At 41.4% G+C, this 21,147-nt stretch overlaps 2 protein-coding genes across 8 annotated transcripts in view; one reads left to right on the top strand and one right to left on the bottom strand.

The window, feature by feature from the left end:
* CSAD (cysteine sulfinic acid decarboxylase) overlaps positions 1–13,258 on the top strand; it is a 33,555-nt gene extending 20,297 nt beyond the window's left edge. For 3 of the 6 annotated variants that reach the window (XM_060688975.2, XM_087886727.1, XM_060688972.2), the window contains 8 exons: positions 904–958; positions 1,651–1,767; positions 2,538–2,602; positions 4,767–4,848; positions 6,310–6,509; positions 6,613–6,664; positions 9,561–9,650; positions 12,790–13,258. In XM_060688975.2, the coding sequence (XP_060544958.2) occupies positions 904–958; positions 1,651–1,767; positions 2,538–2,602; positions 4,767–4,848; positions 6,310–6,509; positions 6,613–6,664; positions 9,561–9,650; positions 12,790–12,963 (835 nt within the window). In that variant the 3' untranslated portion in view covers positions 12,964–13,258. The remainder of the gene's footprint in view (positions 1–903; positions 959–1,650; positions 1,768–2,537; positions 2,603–4,766; positions 4,849–6,309; positions 6,510–6,612; positions 6,665–9,560; positions 9,651–12,789) is intronic. The other 3 variants (XM_087886730.1, XM_087886728.1, XM_087886729.1) reach the window with 1 other exon arrangement.
* Positions 13,259–14,671: 1,413 nt separating this feature from the next.
* On the bottom strand, positions 14,672–21,147 carry LOC148115323 (FAS-associated death domain protein-like). Of its 2 annotated transcripts, none has more exons than XM_087886733.1 (2): positions 20,595–21,147; positions 14,672–16,986 (listed from the first exon to the last, which is right to left on the bottom strand). In XM_087886733.1, the coding sequence occupies exons 1-2, from the start codon at positions 20,887–20,889 to the stop codon at positions 16,706–16,708; spliced, it is 576 nt and encodes a 191-aa protein (XP_087742859.1). In that variant the 5' UTR covers positions 20,890–21,147; the 3' UTR covers positions 14,672–16,705. The 2 variants fall into 2 exon arrangements, with proteins under 2 accessions (XP_087742859.1, XP_087742857.1); XM_087886731.1 differs by having other exon boundaries at positions 20,583–21,070.

Consider the following 21,147-nt stretch of genomic DNA (forward strand, 5'->3'; position numbering starts at 1 on the left):
ATATGAACTCTGGGTTTTCAGTTTCATGTTTACATCGTTCAGTTTATTTCTATCTGTGGAATTCAACCCGCTAAGAATATTTATTTTAAGTAGGTTTGGGTTTCTAGCCCTTAAGATTGCAGAGAGTGTTTTCTCCATCAGCTGTAGTTTCTAACTGGTGGCACAATTAGTGAGGACATAATAAGAACTAAGATTGAAGCATCACTTTGTATAGGACCTTTCAACATATCATAAAACAATGGCACCCAAGTAAGAGCACCTAAGCAGATCTATGGCAAGTCTTGGATCTAGTTCTCATTCTTTATCATGATTGGTCTGTGTAAATAGCAGGTTTCATATGAAAGAGTTTCTTCTAGATCAGGCGTTCCCCAACATTTCCAGCTTTGCACACTATCGGAGGGGGGAGGGGATGGTTTGCGCAAGCAGCTGACAAGTGCGTGCGTGCATGTACAGCTCCATTTCTATGAGTAGTGTGTGCGCGTGCCTGCCACTCATGAAAATGGAGCTGCTCCCACAAGTGAGGATGCAGGTGTGTGCACATGCACTCACTGGCCATTTCCACAGTCGCAAACCTCTCACGGCCCACAGGTTGGGGACCGCTGTTCTAGATCATATCATTTCAGTGTGTATGAAACGGATCTTATTATAAGTGGTTTCCTCAGGAGGAAAAATCTTCCTGTGCTTAAAAAAAAAAAATCCTAATGCTTCACACAAGGGTAACGCGGAATCCTTTCCTCTGATCTAAGTTGCAGCAGAGGTAGGTCCTTCTATATTACCAAAGTGAAACACACAGCTTCATTCTGCTTGGAATGACTTGAAGTCAATGTGGTTTAAGCAAGAGGGACCGGTTGAAAAGGACCTGTTGAATGGCTCAGTCATTTCAATCGTTTTTTTCTTCCTCAGAGGGAAAATGATCCCCGCTGATCTAGAGAAAAAGATCAACCAGGCCAAATCAGAGGTATGTTGCCTGTGGAGGGTTTTGAGGGAGGTTAAAATTTTCTCTTTGCTGCTCCCATCCTGTATATGTAACAGGATGGGTTTTCTTCCCACATCCAAACCAGTGATCCTACTAAAAGAGACACCCAATGGGCATAGGGGCTTTGCAAACTCTGACTCTTTGTCTGAGGTGTGCAGCAAAGGAAGAAACAGTGTGCTAATGCAATAGCTTATGCTTCCTTTATCAAAGAGCTACACGTGAATGAAATGAAATTCAGGCAGATGCAACCGCGTGTCAGATCCTATTGACTGGGCCATATAAAGGGATGTGGTGGCTCAGGGGCTAAGACGCTGAGCTTGTTGATCAAAAGGTCGGCAGTTCAGCGGTTCAAATCCCTAGTGCCGTGTAACAGGGTGAGCTCCCGTTACTTGCCCCAGCTTCTGCCAACCTAGCAGTTCGAAAGCACGTAAAAAATGCAAGTAGAAAAATAGGGACCACCTTTGGTGGGAAGGTAACAGCGTTCCATGCACCTTTGGCCTTTAGTCATGCCGGCCACATGACCATGGAGATGTCTTCGGACAGCGTTGGCTCTTCAGCTTTGAAACGGAGATGAACACCGCCCCCTAGAGTCGGGAATGACTAGCACATGTGTACGAGGGGAACCTTTACCTTTACCTTTTTATGCTAATGAAACCTCTGATCTTCTCTTCCAGAGAGCGCTCCCTTTCTTTGTCAATGCCACCTGTGGCACCACTGTCCTGGGAGCTTTTGACCCCCTGCCTGAAATTGCAGAGGTGTGCACAAGACACAAACTCTGGTTCCATGTGGACGTAAGTACAATCTTCTAGAGACGTTGATGTGCGCTGTCTTAACAACTCATCCAGCAGATATATTTTTCCCCAATGGAGATAGGTAAGAAAATATCCAATGAATGGTTCAGTCACACAGAGGTAGAGCGGACAGCTGTCTTGCTGAGTGAAGTGTGATTTATTATTCGGGTATATTTGTAGAAAAGTGGTTTTCTTGATGTTTGTGAACATTCTGCATAAGCCCAGATTTTCACATTCTGCTTGAAAGCTATCTTGAGATTCTTTTAGCCTTTAAAAACTAACCCTTTAACTAGTCTGTTACCATTTGAATTATATTGTATTTTTAATTTGGGATTTCCAATAGTAGTACTATCCCAGGGGTAAAATGCTATTGGTTGAGACCAGTTCTCCCGAACCAGTAGTAAAAAATGCTACCGGTTCGGGTGAACCACTATTTACTGACGATCAGCTGGACGACAATCAGCGGTGACGTGCAATTTATATTAGCCAGAATCATCAGATTTCCTGCTTTCTAGCTAATCTAAATCGCATGGCACAGCGGTTTCCCCTCCCCCCCCCCGCTACCTTTGCAGACTCGGAAGGCTTCAAATATTCCTTTTTTAGCACTGTGTGGGCACGCCTCACATACACATATGCGTGAAGCACACTCTCAGTAGCAGACTCATAGAACTGGTAGCAGACTTCAGAGGATTTCACCACTGCACTATCCCCATGCTTTTGACTGGACTTCTTTTTGAGTGACTCACATGGCCTTTTTTTTCCTGCTGTAGGCAGCCTGGGGCGGCAGTGCTCTCCTCTCCCAAAGACATCGGCATCTTCTGGATGGGATCGAAAGGTAGATACTGTTTCTTGCAGAAATGAGCTGTGAAAAGATACAGCCATGACTTTGACTTTGGACTTGTTCGTCCCCTGTCTCCTTTTTTAATAAGTTTGTACATCTTAGAAATAATTTGATCATCATTTGTACAAAACTCTATGGCAGTTTTACCCTTTTATCATTCATAATTCCTCTTATCTACCTTAAATTTTTCCATTAGATGTGCAGAGGGAAACCAGCGGCATTTAAAACCTCCCAAAGTTATCATTTTTAAGTTAAGTTCTCCTTGAGAAAAATTCAACGAATCAGCATATGGCAACCATTTTTGTTTAATTATCAATTTCCCTTCTGAAAAAGATTTCTCAGGGTGATAAGCATAAAGGAATTTTAAGAGTCAGTTTTGCCTTATAGCTGCTCCAAATTCTCAGTATGGCACGTCGAATAAAATGGTTTTTAAAATCCACGCTGAGCTTGATATTATCAGGCCACAAATAACCATGTCATTCAAATGTATAAACAAATACTGTAGTTTCTAGTCAGTGTCTTTATGGAGTTAGAGGGATCTTGATTGGCCTCTATGTCATTTCATCCCCACTGAATTAGAACTACAGGGCCACGTTCACTGGCTATTTGCCCTATCAATTGAACAAACAGTAAGACAACAGTTCCCTCTCCTGGCAGAGCTGCCCAAATGGCACAAAGAATACCCTTGCCTGTTGCTTTAATTCACCAGCTGCAGATATCTAGTGTCCTGCTACTAGGAGCATGTGAACATGTAGGTGCAGATCAAGTATTCCTAACTGCATGATGTTGGTAAATTACACTGCTGGAAATCCTCTGTTAATGACCCAATTCAGTTCTTTAGAAAGTCAGTATCCGGCCCAAAGTCTAGCTAGGCAAAGTCAGAGGAAGGAGAGGCAAACAAGACAACCATAGAGATGTGCTGGAATGACGCACTGGGTCAGGCACATGTACATTTGAAAGCGAGAGGTGGGCTGCTGGGTAGATGCAGTGCTGGTTGGCTGGTGGATGAGGCCAGGTACTTGTGATGTAAGGTTGGCAGACTGCTCATTCTGAGGGATTGGCTTGAAAGAAAAGTCTTCTGCATCTCCATGAATAGGTTGACTTCTTTCAGTCTAAAAGAAAAAAATCAACTTAGATGTAAATTTTATTTAATTAGTTATTTATTAAATGTATAAGCTGCCCAGCTCACTATCAAGCAACATGCACTAGATCACGGGTTTCCAACCTTGGCCACTTTAAGCCTGGCGGACTTCAACTCCCAAAATTCCCCAGCCAGCAAAGCAAAGCTGGCTGGGGAATTCTGGGAGTTGAAGTCCACCAGGCTTAAAGTGGCCACGGTTGGAATGGAAACCCCTGTACTAGATAACAATATAAAACAATTAAAACATTAAAAACATTGGGCCTTGAAAGTTAAAACATTAAAAGATTGGTACTTCAGCCTCCAAAGTTTTTGCAATTGTTCAGAAAAGGTAGGAAACAGTTAAGAAACACTCTTCTCTTCTTTCTTTGTCCTTAAGACCATGGGAATTACTGAACAATACCATGATTATAGTGGCATTTATGTGTTCTTTGACTTGCTGAGACTTGTCTGTGGGAGCAGCTTTGAAGTGATGCCATGGGAGTTCCTGGTTCAAGGCCTTTTTCAAAGTCTGACCCCTATGGTGCATGTTAAGAATCCCATTTAAATGCAAGGAGTCTAGTAGCACCTTAGCAGGTAAACAAATTGTATCAAAAGCCAATTTGTATCAAAATTGCATCAAAAAGCTGATCAGCTTAACTACTCTTTTGCAGCTGATGTCTTGAGCTGCAGTTCAAAAAACTTGTGTTTTTTAAATACATTTTATTTGTTGAATAGGTGCTCCTTCTGAGTTTCGGATACCATATAGACCAGGGGTCTCCAACCTTGGCAACTTTAAGCCTGGTGGACTTCAACTCCCAGAATTCCCTAGCCAGCAAAGCAAAGCTTAAAGTTGCCAAGGTTGGAGACCCCTGATATAGAGAAACATGTTTCTCTGACAATCCATATATATATATGAAAGATCCAAAATAAAGAGGTGCACCAATGAATTTTTACCAGTCTTCTGAAGATGGTTATTAGTATTTATTTGCATACGAGGTTTATTCAATTATGACATGCTCATTTCTATTTGCCATCCAGGGCTGATTCGGTGGCTTGGAATCCCCACAAAATGCTTATGACTGGGCTTCAGTGTTCTGCCTTCCTGGTCCAGGATAACTCTGTAGGTATTCAGAGTCTCTCTTTCTCTTCCTGGATATGAAGTAAGATATAGTACAAGTTCTCTCTCCCCCCAGATAATATGGTTAGAGGAAATCCAGAGCTACCATGTTTCCCCCGAAATACCTGTCTTATATTTTTTTGAACCCTGACATAAGCACTTGGCCTTATTGCCATGCACTCAAAAGCCCGATTGGGCTTATTATCAGGGGATGTCTTATTTTGGGGGAAACAGGGTACCTAGTCCAACTCTCTGTCCAAAAGTCAAAGTGAGACCTTCTTGTACACTACTAACTCATTCTGGATTTATGTTATTTCTTCTGCTTAATTACTGCAATAAGTCCTCAGCTAGCAGCATTAAAGTGGAACTCCATACTGCAGAATATAGAAGTTTGATATTCCCGTTGAAGGCTAATATTGTCCAACTGCTCGGTATCACCTATTTACTATGAAAATAATATTTAAATCTATTCTGAGTCATAATATTTTGAAACTTTAGAAACCCAAACTAAAGTTTCTAAAGGTGGTGAAATAAATGACCAATAGAAAGCTTTGTGGGATTGTGGACTATACTCAGCTGTAGTCTTACCACTCCTTGCTTTAGGCAGAGTTGTTGTTGTTAGTTGCGAAGTCGTGTCCGACCCAGAGTAGATCCTGTCAAACTAGCAAGGTCTATTTTCTTATTAGGGGAAGGTGATCTATTCTAATACGGTATGAGTTTGTCTGCCTATTAAGATCTCTTGGAACTTTTTATTTTTCTTCATGAAAATTAGAAATGCTTTGGTTGGGATTAAAAAAAAAAGAGCCGTTTCCATTTGCAGGCCTTTATAACAGAAGTTCAACTCTGAAAACTCCCTCTTCCTGTTTGCCCTCTTTCCAATTTTGCCAGGTATTTTATCTGCCATGTTGTTCCTGCTCTGAACCAGAGACTGCAATGAATAACACACTCCAAATATGACTTAACTCAGTGGTGAAATCCAAATTTTTTTACTACCGGTTCTGTGGGCGTGGTTTGGTGGGCGTGGCAGGGGAAGGATACTGCAAAATCCCTATTCCCTCCCCACTCCTGGGGGAAGGATATTGCAAAATCTCCATTCCCACCCCACTCTGGGGCCAGTCAGAGGTGGTATTTGCCAGTTCTCCAAACTACTCAAAATTTCCGCTACTGGTTCTCCAGAACCTGTTGGATTTCATCCCTGACTTAACTTCTTATCCCACACCATTAATCATACTACCTAGAACCAATTGTAGCGTAACAATCTCCCAAGATCTTATGTTGCACACCTCTCTTTTAAACTCTCTGGTTTCTGAGCCTATGATCACCCTATTCTTATCACGTTTTCCAGTTCATTTTGAAGTTCTTTGAAATGAACTTCTGCTTTGAGCATTTTGCATTGTCAAGTAGAATAAATAATTTCATGTTTTTTTTAAAAAGATAACTCTTTTGATACCTCTTTCTCCCCAGGGACTACTACAGAGATGCCACTGTGCCCAAGCTACCTACCTCTTCCAGACAGACAAGTTCTACAACATAGCTTATGACAGGGGAGACCAAACCATCCAGTGTGGACGCAAAGTAGATTGCTTTAAGTTGTGGCTGATGTGGAAGGCCAACGGCAGCAAAGGCTTGGAGCAGAGAGTGGATAGGGCCTTTGCTTACACTCGGTATATGAAAAGACCCTAGTTTGGGATAAGTTCTTCTGCCATTCCTAGTGACTGGCATGTGGTTCAAGCATCTTCCCTAGCATTATCTTCTTTTTTATCCTAGGTATCTAGCTGATGAAATTAAGAAGAGAGAAGGCTTTCAGCTAGTGATAGAGGTAAGAGCTATCCAGCCTTCAGGGCTAGCTTTATTTATTTACTTGGACCCCGTCTTTATTATTTTTACAAATAACTCAAGGCAGTGAACGTATCCAAAAAAAACCCCCCCTTCCTCTTCCTATTCTCCCCATAGCAACCAATCCTGTGAAGCGGGTTAGGCTGAGAGTGAGTGACTGGCCCAAGGTCATCCAAATGGCTTTTAGGGCTATGGCGGAACTAGAACTCACAATCTTCCACTTTCTAGCTACTAGGAAAAAAGGGGCACTTTATCATGTCCAAAGTTGTATTTCTGCCATAATAAATAATGGGCTGTTCTCACACATAAGACCCCGCCTTGTGCTCAGATCACTGATTAACAAGGGAAGAGGTGAGTTCTGGATGTGCTGAAAAACAGAAGTTGGATATCCATCGGTCACAAATGCTTCAATTTGGAGTCCTGAACTGAAGGAGGTTTTGATTCAATTTATTTTTTATTTTTTATTTTATTTTGAATTTGTATACCGCCCTTCTCCCTGAGGACTCAGGGCGGTGAACAGCCAAGTAAAAACATCAAATACAAATATTAAAATACAGTTAAAAGATATATATAAATTTGGCCCCATTAATTAAAAACAATAAACAAAACAATTAAAAACACTTAAAAAATTAGGCCAGCCCGGCTTGCTGGAAAAAGAAGGTTTTAAGGGCACGGCGGAAGGCACTGAGGTCATGGATTCTCCTTATCTCTGGGGGCAACTGATTCCAGAGGGTAGATGCCCCCACAGAGAAGGCCCTCCCCCTGGGGGTCACCAGCCTGCACTGTTTGGCTGATGGCACCCCGAGGAGACCCTCTCTGTGGGAGCGCACGGGTCGATGGGAGGTCGTCGGTGGCAGCAGGCGGTCTCGAAGATAGGTAGGCTCGTTGGTTCCCAACGATCCCCATTGGGAATCTTCAAGCAGCAGGCGAGTGAGTGAAGCTCTATTTGTGCAAGTGGTGTGTGTGTCCGCAAAACCAACTTCTCCGCCCCACCCCACCCCCCACCCCCCGCTGCTGCTGCTCCTGTTCCCGGTCTGCAGAGCTGAAAAGGTTGGTGGGGACCACTGGTCTAAATGATTCCTACCAATTCATGATCTGACACTTCAGTTCTAACTGTCCATTAAGTCAGCAGTTTTCTTTTTTGGGTTTTTGAAACATGTTTTCACATACTGCTAAGCCAGATTGTGTGCTTGTGTGTGCTTTCAAATCATTGTTGACTCCTGCCAACTGCCTGGATAAATCCCTGCAGTTTCTTGGAATGATTTTCAGAAGCGGTTTGCCCTTGCCTTCTTCTTAAGAGACTGAGAGAGTAACTGGCACAAGGTCACTCAGCTGATTTTATGCCTAACTCAACAATTTACCAATTTCTAGCCTGATGCCTTAAGCACTACACCAGGCTGAATCCAGAAATTGGGATTTGCAACATTTTTTGGCTGCCTGGGTCTCATTTTTTAAAAGCAAATATTAAAAGGGCAGTAATGTAGTGGTAGGGGACATAGTGGCTCAGTGGCTAAGACGCTGAGCTTGTTGATCAGAAGGTCGGCAGTTCAGTGGTTCGAATCCCTAGTGCCACGTAACAGGATGAGCTCCTGTTACTTGTCCCAGCTTCTGCCAACCTAGCAGTCTGAAATCATGTAAAAAATGCAAGTAGAAAAATAGGGACCACTGTGGTGGGAAGGTAACAGCGCTCCGTGCACCTTCGGTGTTTAGTCATGCCAACCATATGACCATGGAGATGTTTTCGGACAGTGCTGGCTCTTCAGCTTGGAAACGGAGATGAGCACCGCCCCTAGAGCTGAAAATAACTAGCACACATGTGCGGGGGAACCTTTACTTTTACCTTTAATGTAGTGGTGTCATCTAAAGGGGTGGAGGCAGGAATTTTGATTTCATTTTTGTGGGGGATTGACGTACCGTTTAAAAAATGGGAGCTAGTATTTTTAGCTTTTTGGATGGCTAATGTATCCATTTTATTGCTCTGGCTAAAACAGTGCAAGAAGTTACCAGACTTCCGGACTTTTCGTCGGGCCCTGAAAACACATCTTTTTCACCTAGCCGGGCTGGCTTGATCCCATCCCTTCGGTTTTAATTTGTAATTGGTTTTAATCCAGGTTGTTTTAATTGCATAGCCAAAATTATTTAATGTTTTTAAAATTGCTTTTAAATTTTATATGTTATGTTTTACCATGGCTGTTCACCGCCCTGAGTCCTGTTGGAGAAGGGCAGTATACAAATTAAATAAATAAATAAATAAATAAATAAGAAGTTAAGCCATGTAATTTGACAGTTTACCACAGACCTGCAGTAATGCAATCTTGAGAAGTCTTGGACCCCTTAGGGTACTCACAGCAGAGGTGAGTTTCAGCAGGTTCTGACCAGTTTTGGAGACCAGGTAGCGGAAATTTTGAGTAGTTCGGAGAACCCGTAAATACCACCTCTGACTGGCCCTGTCCCCATCTATTCTCTGCCTCCCGAGTCCCAGCTGATTGGGAGGAAATGGGGCTTTTGCAGTAACCTTCCCCTGGAGTGGGGAGGGAATGGGGATTTTGCAGTAATCTTCCCCTGTCACGCCCACCAAGTCACACCCACAGAACCAGTAGTAAAAATTTTTGAATCCCACCACTGACTCACAGGGAGATCATAAATTGCTTATAGGTGACATAAACTATGAATTACAAGCCACAATGGTTGGGTTTATACATCATGCTAGATCAAAACCAAATAAACCATTTTATGGTTCTGTATTCCAGTTTCTTTACTGACAATGTGTCACTGCCATAAGAAAGTGACTTCCTACTGTACAAAGGTTAGAGGAAAGAAATATCATTTCACATGCTTCTCTTTTAGGATTTCTTACTCCTTTTTTTAAACTTTTTCAGCCAGAGTTCATCAATCTCTGTTTTTGGTATGTACCTCCCAGTCTGCGAGGACAGGAAGGCTGCACTGATTACTGGGTGAAACTGGAGAAGGTAAATGTTGGCATCTTTGAAATAGGAAATAAGAGCAGGAAAAATCCCTCTGGGGGCTCCTGGGTTGTAAAAGAAGTGCAAATAATAAATAAATAACTTTATTGTCATTGTACGTGTATACACAGTATACCCATACAACGAAATACACTTAACACCCAAAGACCAGGTCCAACATACATAACAATCCCCAAACACACTCCCACCCACCACAATTCTCCACCCCTAATTCCCGCAAAAATCCACACAACAGACCAAGTAATACTGTCCAACAGCTCACTGATGGTGGCCCTTTAGTTCATTGTTGAGTGCAATTATAGCTCTGGGATAAAAACTATTCAGAAAATGTGTGGTCCGAGTTTTAATTGTTCTGTATCTTCTGCCAGAAGGCAACAGTCCAAAAAGATTGTAAGCAGGATGGGAAGAGTCTCTGAGAATGTTATGCAACTTTCTCAAACAGCGAGATTCGAAGATGTCGTCCAGGGCTGGTAGCTGGAGTCCGATGATATTCTGGGCAGTTTTAATGATTCTCTGTAGAGCTTTTTTGTCTGTTACAGAGATGCTCCCATACCATGCAAGAATGCCGTATGTCAGGACACTCTCAATGGTGCTGCGATAGTAGGACAGAAGTAGATACTGAGATAGATTTATCTTCCTGAGCATTCTCAGGAAGTACAGCCTCTTCTGTGCCTTCTTCACAAGCATGTTAACATTCATAGTCCATGAGAGGTCCTCCGAGATATAAATGCCCAGAAATTTAAAACTATCCACCCTCTCCACCTCCTCACCATTTATGTACAATGGTAGATGTACATCTCTCTTCCTCCTGAAGTCAATTATAAATTCTTTAGTTTTTGTGGTGTTAAGTGTGAAATTATTTTCATTACACCACAATGTCAGCCCTTGTACTTCCTTCCTGTAAGCAGACTCACTGTTCTTATTAACGAGCCCCACCACTGTTGTGTCATCTGCAAATTTAATAATTGCATTGGTGTTAAACAATGGGGTGCAGTCATGTGTGTACAAGGAATAAAGGAAAGGGCTTAGCACACAACCCTGGGGGGCTCCTGTGCTTAGTATTAGAGTAGAGGAATGGTGAGATCCCATTTTACTGACTGTGGCCTACCTGTCAGAGCAGAGTTCACACGTTTCTGGATCCAGCATTCATTAAAAAGGAGGAGAGCTCTTTCAGGATAAATGGACATGTGCACATTTGTTGCTTGTATACAGCATCAAGCAGGATGCAATACAGGAATGTTAATTCCTGTCTCTGAGCTCTGCAGAAAAGAAAGACAAGGGGCAAATATGGGCCACTTGTGTTGTGATGCAGTGGTTCTCAGCCTTACATCCATTGATGTTATAGGGCTAGAAGTCCAATCATCTCATACAACTGGCAATTAGACATTCTGGCTTGTTATGTTGGAGATGTACCTTAAAAACCTACATAAAATCCAAGGTTGGGAACTGCCGCCTAATACTCAGTTTCCCAGTGACAGAAGAGGACGTAGACTAAGGGCATCCAGATGGAGGCAACAACACCAGTAGTGGTATTCACTTACCTTCGCTACCGGTTCGGAACTGTGAGTGCGCGTGCCACCTCTGTGCATGTGCACAGCAGCCGTGATGATGTCCGGGTGAGTGGGTGGACGGAGCCTCCCACCGCTGCCGCTACTGATTCGCTCAAACCGGGTAGAACCAGTAGAATCCCATCACTGAACAAAATCCATTGGTCATTGACCTTATTTCCACAGCATGTTTATTTGAGGGTAAGGGGAGTGGGCTAGAGTGGTATGGAACATGAAGGAGGGGTTAACTGTCAGCTAGCACTCCAAGTCCAATTTAGTTCCAGGTTAAAGCAAGCTCCACCCAGTCACTCAAGGATACAGGTAGTTGTCGACTTACAACCATTCACTTAGTGACTGTTTCAAGTTACAAGGGCACTGAGAAAAGTGACTTGTGGCTATTTTTCCACACTTGGGAGCGTTGCAGCATCCCCAAGGTCACATGATCAAAATGTAGATATTTGGCAACTAGTTCATATTTATGACGGTTTCAATGTCCCCGGGATCATGCGATCTCACCTTTTGAAAACTTCTGGCAAGCAAAGTCAACGGGGAAGCCAGATTCACTTAACAACCACGTTACTAATTTAACAGCTGCAGTGATTCACTTAAGAACTGTGGCAAGAAAGGTCGTAAAATGAGGCAAAGCTCACCTAATGATGGCCTTGCTTAGCAACAGAATTTTGGGGACTCAAACGTGGTTGTAAGTCTATACGTCTGCAAACGCAGCCCATTGACCTGTTTCACAATGCTCGTGTGAAAAAGCTAGAGAGCAGCTAGTAAAGCCCACCTATAACAGAGCTGGCAAAGCTTAGAAGTGCAGGACACGCATGCTAAGCACTCACAAACTGCAGAGGCAAAGCCATGCCAAGCGTCCCTGGTCCCTGGTGAAGAGGCCAGTGATGTTGTGAAGCCTTGCCAGGGGGCTTCTGGTGTCCTAATTTATGAGGTATCATCCACCATTAATTCCAAAAATGATATTTTTGATCTGGTTCATCTGAGCGCCTGTTGCCTGAGCCACAAGTAAGTGATTTTGATTTGGATTAGGATCTATTGGCACATAGGTAATCTGGGAAAAAGGTCATGAATAGTAACTGAATCTTCAATATATGGGTTTTGCCAGATTTTCATATAAACGTTTAGTATATACATCAAGGGGGCAACCCTACGTAGCCATCATTGGTAAAAATTGCACCTAATTTGATTCCACATTTGAAAGCCATTTTTAGAGCCTGTCTGGGAATAAAGTTTCATTAAAAGGGGGGGGGGGAATATGAGCGGCATGATGGCCTAGAGGTAAAGCTCTCACCTCACAATCAGGAGGTTGTGAGTTCGATCCTAGGTAGTGGCAGATATTTCTGTCTCTGGGTGCAGAGAAAATATCTGCTGTGAACTCGGCATAGGCAACAGGAAGGGCACCTGGCTAGTAAATTCTCAGTTTCATTCAGTTGCCCGGACTCCACACCGATGCAAGGGAATACAGGGTTGTTAAAAGAAAATAAAAGGGGTGGGGTGGGGGGGAATATCTTATACCATATAGTGCAACCAGCTTGAGTGGTTTTGTTTTTTTCCTTGATTAGGTAGCTCCACTGATTAAGGAGCGGATGATGAAGAAAGGTTCCATGTTGGTGGGCTATCAGCCACATGGCAAAAAAGTGAACTTTTTCCGCCAGGTGGTCACCAATCCAGCAGTCACCAGAGATGACCTAGATTTCTTCCTTGATGAAATTGAGAGGCTTGGCGGAGATCTATAGATTGCGTACCATACAGATTAGAACAGTTACGTATGTGGTTCAAAAGCAGACATCAATCACCTTAATTCCAATCACTGTGCACCACTGTTGAAATGGCTTGGAAGCTACGCTTCTCCAACCATGCACAGGGACCTGTGAACAGGTGCCACTGGCATGGTGTGTTTGCTGCTACTAAACCATTTTACAGACAAACATATTGTGAAGATGTAACAGTAACCCGCCCCCTTCCCTCCCTCCATTGTTATCTATTTCTGTAACTGGGTGTGTTCCAAAATTAAAGCAAATGTTATTATCTTAATTTCTTCACTGCCTTCTGCAAAAGAAAAACAAGGAAAGCCTAGGATTATCAGAGGTGAACTCCAAAATCCAACAGCCACTAAATAGCAGCAAATAGATACAGACAATTCAATCTCTTTGCTGCCAGATAGTAGCTTGGAATTTTGCAGTTTGGAACTGGTAGCCCTTGGGAAATTGTAACTTCCTAGTGATTATTTATTCTGGCTTCACTTCTTCTGTCCTAATCACCACAGTGCTTTTCCATAAGTTTCTGGTATACCTTCTCTTCTTGAAGAGCAGCTGGAGAAAGAAAAATGATTGATGGTTTAAGGGATTAGCAGATCAAAAGTACAGCACCTCTGCTTCTCGAACCCTGCTCTATGCGTTGCTGGGTCTTAAGGACTCATAGTCTCCATGATGATTTGCTCCTAACCTGGTCTGAGATTTCCCAATGGTATATCCCCCAATTTCTACTGTGCTGCTTCATCGTGAACCGGGGCTGTTCTGGGAGGGACGAGTGAAGAATATTGGGAGTATATGCCAAGAGTATATATTCCCAGCAGATGGGAAAGTCACCCAGCTGTCCAGCTAAAGCAAGTGGGCACCTATATTTGGCAGGAACAGTGTAGGAAGATGTTGGGAGTCAGATAGTCACTTAATGGCAAAGGCATTAATTCAGATTCATATTAGGGGGGAAAGACAATGGTAAATCACTCCTGTATTTTTAACAAGAAAATGATATGGACAAACCCTGCCTTAGAAGATAAAAATGGATAGTTCTTTTTTTTCTTTTTTGCAAACTAACTTCTACTTTTCAAGTAAGATTTAACTAAAATCTAACCCACATTCCTCTCTCTCTCTTCCCATTTGAGTATAAGTACTGATTCCTTAAAAAGTCCCTATAGTTTTGGGGCAAGAATTTTCAAAGTAGCTTACCATTGCCTTCTTCCTGGGGCTGGGAAGGAGTGTCTGGCTTAAAGACATGAATCTGGCTTTGTGCCTAAGGTGTGATTAGAACTCACAGACTCCTGGGTTCTTGCTTTACTTGTTTAACCTACTAAAGTTATTTGTATTTTTAATGGAGGAAAAGATGAAAACAATGTAAAGCTTAAGGGCTACGGAGTTTGAATTTATGTACTGTATGCGCATTTTACTTACCTTCCTAGGTATTTAAATGTACTGCTTTTATAAAACTCCACCAGTTTATACATGGCAGCATTAGAAATAGTAAAGCTTCTGCCTCCAAACAGCATTAAGTCTTTTATATTTTTTAAAACGTTATTTTGGTAGAGATATTAAATGATCCTTTTGATTTTTAAAAAGTTTAAAAACTAACATAGGACAAACATGGACCTAGAATTTACAGAAGCAAAGACAGTAAACAAGAAAGAAGCCCTACAGTCAGTATAATGTAAGCAATGAATCATTAAAGTGAATTTTAAAATAACAACCAACAAGGCACAGACATTTATTTAAACTACAATCTAAACTAAAAATTTAAGCCTTGAACTGAAATTACTAGTTTACTTCTGTCCAGAGTTAACGGGCATTGCAGTGAGTACAGGTAGCCCTTGACTTACAATCATTTGTTTAACAACCATTCAATTACAACAGCACTGAAAACTTGACTTATGACCAGTCATTACACTTGTGACCATTGCAGCATCCCCACGATGACATGATCAAAATTTGGGTACTAGACAAGTAGCATTTATTTCCTATATTTGCAGCATCCAGGAGGGGTTACATGATTGCTATTTATGACATTCCTAGAGGGCTTCCCAAGAACAAAGTTAATGGGAGAAGCTGGATTTGCTTAAGGACCTTGTGATTCATTTAATGACCAAAAAAAAGGTAATACAATCAGACACAATAAAATCATGGATTGTATCAAATTGCAAATGAACAAACAGCATTGCACCATCTTAGCACAGTATTTGACCCTAGCTCAGGAGTTTGTACTGGAAAAGGATGGGAAGCCAATGACATGCATTTAAAAGGACATGCAATCTCTGTGATTAGAGAGGTAAGTATTACTGGGTTTGGTTTCAAAATGCTTCATTTCCTTTCTTTATAACACCATCGGTGAATGAAGTGTGAATTGATAGATGGTATCTCTCATAAAGCACTATGGAGGGATATATAAGTCTACGTGCTACTGCTGTCTGTCTGTCTGTCTATCATCTATCTATTTATCTATTTATCTATCATCTATCTATCTATCTATCTATCATCTATCTATCTCTATCATCTTATCTATCATGTCTGTCTATCTTCTATCTCTCTCTATATATATACACATATGAGGACCCAGATTGTTGGGGGCAATATGCTGACTCTAAAAATCTCCGAATGTAGCCCCACCCAGCCTCACAAACGGAGATTTCAGAGGCTGAAAAAAGCCTCTGAAAGGCTTTTATCTAAAATAATATGGCAAGCAACGAAAGAAGAATCAGTAAAGGTTCTAACCAAACTATGCTAACAAATCTGGAGAATGACACAATAACCAACAGATCGGAAGAGGTTAATCTGTATACCAATACCAATACTAATACCAGAAAGGAGATTGAACAGAGTACAGATAGTCCTTCAGAATAAAAGCCTCTGAAAGAAGCTTCAGAAAAAAAGCCTCCAAACAGAGTTTCAGAAAAAAAGCCTTTCGGAGGCTTTCAGACGCAGAAAAAAAAAGTTTTTTCTGGAACAGAGTTTCAGAAGTGTCAAAGGCAGAAAAAATAGCAAGGCACAGAGCTCACAACCAAGGAACCTGTTGCTAAAATTCACCTCTGGGAACAGCTGATTGGAGGTATTTTTTTAGAAATGGGAGAGGATACAAGTGAAGTCAGGACAAGACAAGACAAGAACATGACGCAGATACAGTGGAGAAGATAGAGAATTAGATTTGCTTCATCATTTTATATAAAGCAAATAAAACTTCAGCACCGAAAAGAGAAAATAAAAAGGGAGAAAAAATAAAGAGAAAAGAACAATTGCAGGCCTGTTAAAAGGAGCTACTGCAACAGATGAAAAAACAAGGGAAAGAAAACTTGGGAAAGAAGTTAAAAATTTGTCCAGTATGGAAAGTGTTACCAACAACCCACATCTCAAATTACTGTTATTACTAGTACTTCGCAGCACTTCAGATCCAAAGCGAAGAATATGCTTTAAAGCAGGTGGGGTCACACATTGTGCACTTGTCACTTCCTTAAAGAAGGACTGTCTTTTTCTGGGCTCACAACAGTAGCAATCCCAGGAAAATGTATACCTGAGTTAAGAAAGCACCAGCACTTGTTCTGAAGCACCTTGTTTCTCCTGATACTATAAAAAAAAATCCCTACAATGGCATCCCATTGAATAGAAAATTTGGTATTTAATACGCCAATATTAAGTACCACAGGTGGTGAAGCAGACATTGAATCCTGGTGAGGCTCATCTTCTGCAGAGTTGGGTGAACTTTTTCGGTTGCATTTTATTCTAAAAGAAAAGCATAGGCACTGATGTCAAGTTCTACCCCTTCCTTGTTGAGAATGTTATACAGATTGCGTGCGGTGGCCTTGTTCTTTTCACGGTTCCTCCAGTCCAACAGCATGGAGAAAATTTGCATGACCATGTTTTTAGAATGCTCCTCTTCAAAGTGCTCCAGACGTGACATTTCCATACCCAGGAACAAAATGCCAATCTCCTTCCAGTTCTTGCCCATTTTCCTGGCTAGTTTCATCAGCTGTTCTTGTGAAACCAGCTTGGATGGTGCTGAAAAATGACAGAAGAGAAAATTTACAGATGTAAAAGAGATGAGCTGACACCGCTTTCCTTTATTATCTCTAATATCATACAGGTAGTCCTTGCTTAACAGCAATAGTTGGGACCGGGATTTCTGTTGCTAAGCAATGCAATTGCAAAGTACACATCGCATGACTTCAGTGCTTAGAAATGGCAAGTAGCCAGGCTACTTGCAACCTTCCCTCCTGGCTCCCCCGTTGACTTTGGGGAAGGTTAGAAAGCAAGCACGGAAGGTTAGAAATGGCAATCACAAGATTGCGGGACGCTGCAAGATTGCCAAGAAGCAGTTGTTACTACCCCTTGTTCAGCACCACTGAATGAGGGGATCATTAACTGAGGACTACCTATACTTGCCTAAAATCTGTTCAAGGATTTAATACTACAGTGTTACTACCGTAACAACCAAGTCATCATGCAAGATTATATGATGGTGGTTAGGGTCATAAAAAGTGCTGGATTATGATCTACTTTTCATGGGACAAATAGAATAAAGAAAAATATCGCCATCTGCTTGCTGTATTCCTAGGCAACTATAAAAGCAGGGATTTTATGGTTAAAGTATTTTAATTTGGGGATTTCATTATACAGGATGTGGACTCTGGATATTTAGATATGCTCCCCCCCAACAAGCTTTATAAAAAAAATTAATAAATTATACACAGAGTCAGTTTGGTGTAGTGGTTAAATGCATCATGCTAGAAACTGGGAGACTGAGTTCTAGTCATTAGACATGAAACCGCCTACATGAACTTTGGATCACCCATTCTCCCACAGGCTTAGGAAGAAAAAAAATGAAAATCACTTCCGTAAACATTGCCAAGAAAACTGTATGAACTTGTCCAGGCTGTCATCAGGAGTCCAGATTTGAAGGCACAAACATATATACCACAAGCTGTGCAATGGTTGATTACAATCCAGGGTGGATAAAAATCAATGACTTTTTTTAAAAAAATCAAAAAAATCAGATTTTTTTTTATTTAAATCGGATTTTTTTTTATTTAAATCGGATTTTTTTTTATTTTTATTGAATTTATTTTAATAAAAAACTTTTGGGGTAAAACTCTATCGTAAGATAGTTTTCTATTTAAGATACATAAATAATTTAGTTTATTCAGCATGAAATGGAGCTTAGTTATGTAGCATGAGGCTGTATATTCTGCAACACTGGGACTATCGGTGAGTCAACAGTGGGTCAAAGGAATAGCAGAGATGACAGTTGCTCTTTAAAAATTATGTTTTAAATCGAGTTGATTTAAATCAAGCCTTTTTACTAGTGATTGAAATCATGATTTAAATTGTGATTTAAATCAACTTGATTTAAATCAAATCCACCCTGTTACAATCATGGGCCTTGTATCTGTATACTACTCAAACCTTTGTGTCTGTAACTCACAATTGGGTGAAACAAGGCACCATAGGGTAAAACCTTTTGAAACAAGGTACCACAAATGGGCTTCCTTACAGAATGTGCAGCCAAAGTCCAGCACCCATGACTCCGGTGGAACTGAAATCTGACAAATTTATAGAACAAGTTATGATAAAAATTATCGTAAAGTATTTTATGACATAAAGAAAATGTCACAAAACATTTCCTATGTTCAACTCCTGATGTTTAACTGTGCAATAGGGACACTTTCGAAGCAGATTCATTTCTGAATATCTGAATTTTTAAGAACTTTTCCAGTGAAGGCAGTACAATAGAAACTCTGCTACTATAGAAGCATTAAGGAATCTGGTAAGGAAATTATCCATCCCCCAGCAAAGTGGCAGGCAGTTCTGTGGGTCAGCTGAGGAAGGAGAGGAGGAGGGTTCACTAGGGCTCTCTTGAGGATCATGTGGGGAGAGGAAATGGAGTAAGCCTATATATTATATGTAGAAAGAATGACCCAATGGGTCATGGATTGTTTAGTAACACTATAAAAATATTATGCATGAATAAGCCTCATGGATTTATTTGCAAGCTGTGGGCTTTTCAAAAACTACAAGGACTAATTTTTGAGTCCTAATTTTGCCAGTCAAAAGAGTCAATCATAATTCATGGGATATGTGTTTTTAAAACACCCACACTCTTAATAACCCCCAAATCAAGAGCAGCTGCCGCTCCTTTGCTGTTCTGGAATCTTGAGAGGTCGGGCTCAACTATAAAGGATAGCAGAAGAAAACCTTGCTTTACGTCTGCCACCCCAGATGGCACCTGACTCAGGTGCACCACAACTTTGCTCATTTCTTCCATCAGAGACAATGTAGATTCTTCTTATTGGCAGATTTGCCATGTTAGTTCTACCTAGACTGCAGCTTTTTGGGGAAGATCAGAATTTACAGCATCCATAACTTAAGCATTTGCAATGCTTTTGCCTTCATCCTGTTTATTTTTGGTGCTGCATCAACTCAGCCTAAATACACTGTATGCTCAGTGGATTTTATTTACCTCTATCTTTTTCCTCAAAGCTCATCTGTTCTGCAAAACCTTTGGCTTAATCACTCAACCTCTATTTATTGATGAAACACATCCTTAATAAGGCTACACTATATGCTTTTTAACTTGGGAAAAATTGTGAGTGGTTGTTATCAAAGAAAACACAGCTATGGTATCATGAACTGCATTATGCCCTCCAAAACTTGTTTGCTAATTTACCCCTAAAACTGTTGATGAATTTTAGTCAACCAGCAATATCAATAAGCAGCAAACCCATAATAACCTGGCTCGACTCATGGATCAAGGCCCTGTGACTTTTTTCTTAGCTCAAGGTGGCCAGTTTAACTACTCATTAAAAAAATATAATGTATGTCAGCGTTTCTCATTTTTGGCAACTTTATAATGTATAGACTTTAATTCCCAAAATACCACACATTGTGAAATTGTCAAGACTGGGAAACACTGATGGGGTGTGAGGGGGGACTGTCAGTTCAACATTCAGATATAGGTATTCTCTTCTATGGGTACCCTGATCTATATTAACAAACATTATTCTGTATTTTCTCTTACCATCCTTTTATTATCTGCTTTATTATTAAAATAATAATAATAATCTTTTTCTTCGGAATTCTCCTTTAGTTATAACTAGAAAGGACAACTAGCAATAATCATTCCAGACCCGGTGACTAGGTTTAAATGCAGATCTTGCAACCAACAATATTCACACTGATTTCTGTACTTTTCCCAGTCTCTCTTCTATCTCCCCATTCTCATCTCAAGCATACATCTCAATTGTTCTGGATTATTTCAAAGAACTCAAGGCTCTTTGAAAGCCTTTCCATTCCTGCGTTGATTTGCCTTGTAAAACGCAACGAGGCTCCAAATTGTGATTCCCTGACAGCAGGGACACTTTTCAACACAGGACAGTAGATGATCGATACATACATTTAAAAAAAAATGTTTTTTCTGGCCCGCAGCATGCAGCTACATTCTTCTGTCTTTGCTATTTTAAAGCATGGGTAATTGGGCTGAGGTGATTATTGCTACGTGTCCTGTTATCCTTGATAATCCTACATACAGTTCCACGACAGCAACTTTCGGTTTCTACAGATCTCAGCCTGCTAGCACGGTGTGCGGCTGCTTGCCTTGCCTTTATGCTTACCCGCCGCTGCCGCTTCCCTTTCTTCTTCGGTTCTATCATACCGAGGAACCCCTCGTCTCGGCTCCCTCTTTAATTGCAAGACGAGATCTTTCCTCGGGATCTTGTTTAACACCTCGACGACGACATCTAAGGCGTTTTCGGGGTAGGATTGCAAGATCGCTTCCGCTACATCCACCCGAGAGACAGTGTCGCGTTTCCCGCGCGGGATGGCGTCGTACAATAAAAAAAGAAACTTCTTCAGATCTTTGTCTGTCAGATCCTCAAGGATTCCGAGCAATTTCTCTCCGTCTTCCATGATCGCTTTTCAGTTCCTGGGATGTGGGGGGCTAGTGGGGCGCTTAGCGAAGGGTCGAAACGCCACTCCCACTTCTTCCCAGGCCTGATTTTGCAGCGCGGCGGGGAAATGAGCCCAGGAGAACAAAAGGGCGCGCGCGGGAAGATGGTTCATTTCTCTTTCGCTTTCATGTATTCTACCCCTCCCCTCACCCCGCGCCTCATTGGAGGAGATTCATGTTCGATTCGTGGAACTAAAGGATGGAAGAGGAGCCAAGAT

This window comes from Pantherophis guttatus, chromosome 2, assembly GCF_059756535.1.
Source record: "Pantherophis guttatus breed Tessera chromosome 2, ASM5975653v1, whole genome shotgun sequence".
In the NCBI taxonomy this organism is placed as follows: domain Eukaryota; kingdom Metazoa; phylum Chordata; class Lepidosauria; order Squamata; family Colubridae; genus Pantherophis; species Pantherophis guttatus.

Excerpts from the sequence above, each read along its gene's own strand:
- LOC148115323 (XM_087886731.1), bottom strand. The coding sequence starts at position 20,889 with ATGGAAGACGGAGAGAAATTGCTCGGAATCCTTGAGGATCTGACAGAC. Across the intron at positions 16,987-20,582 it reads AGCGGCGGGTAAGCATAAAG|CACCATCCAAGCTGGTTTCA; the intron begins GCAAGGCAAGCA and ends GTCATTTTTCAG.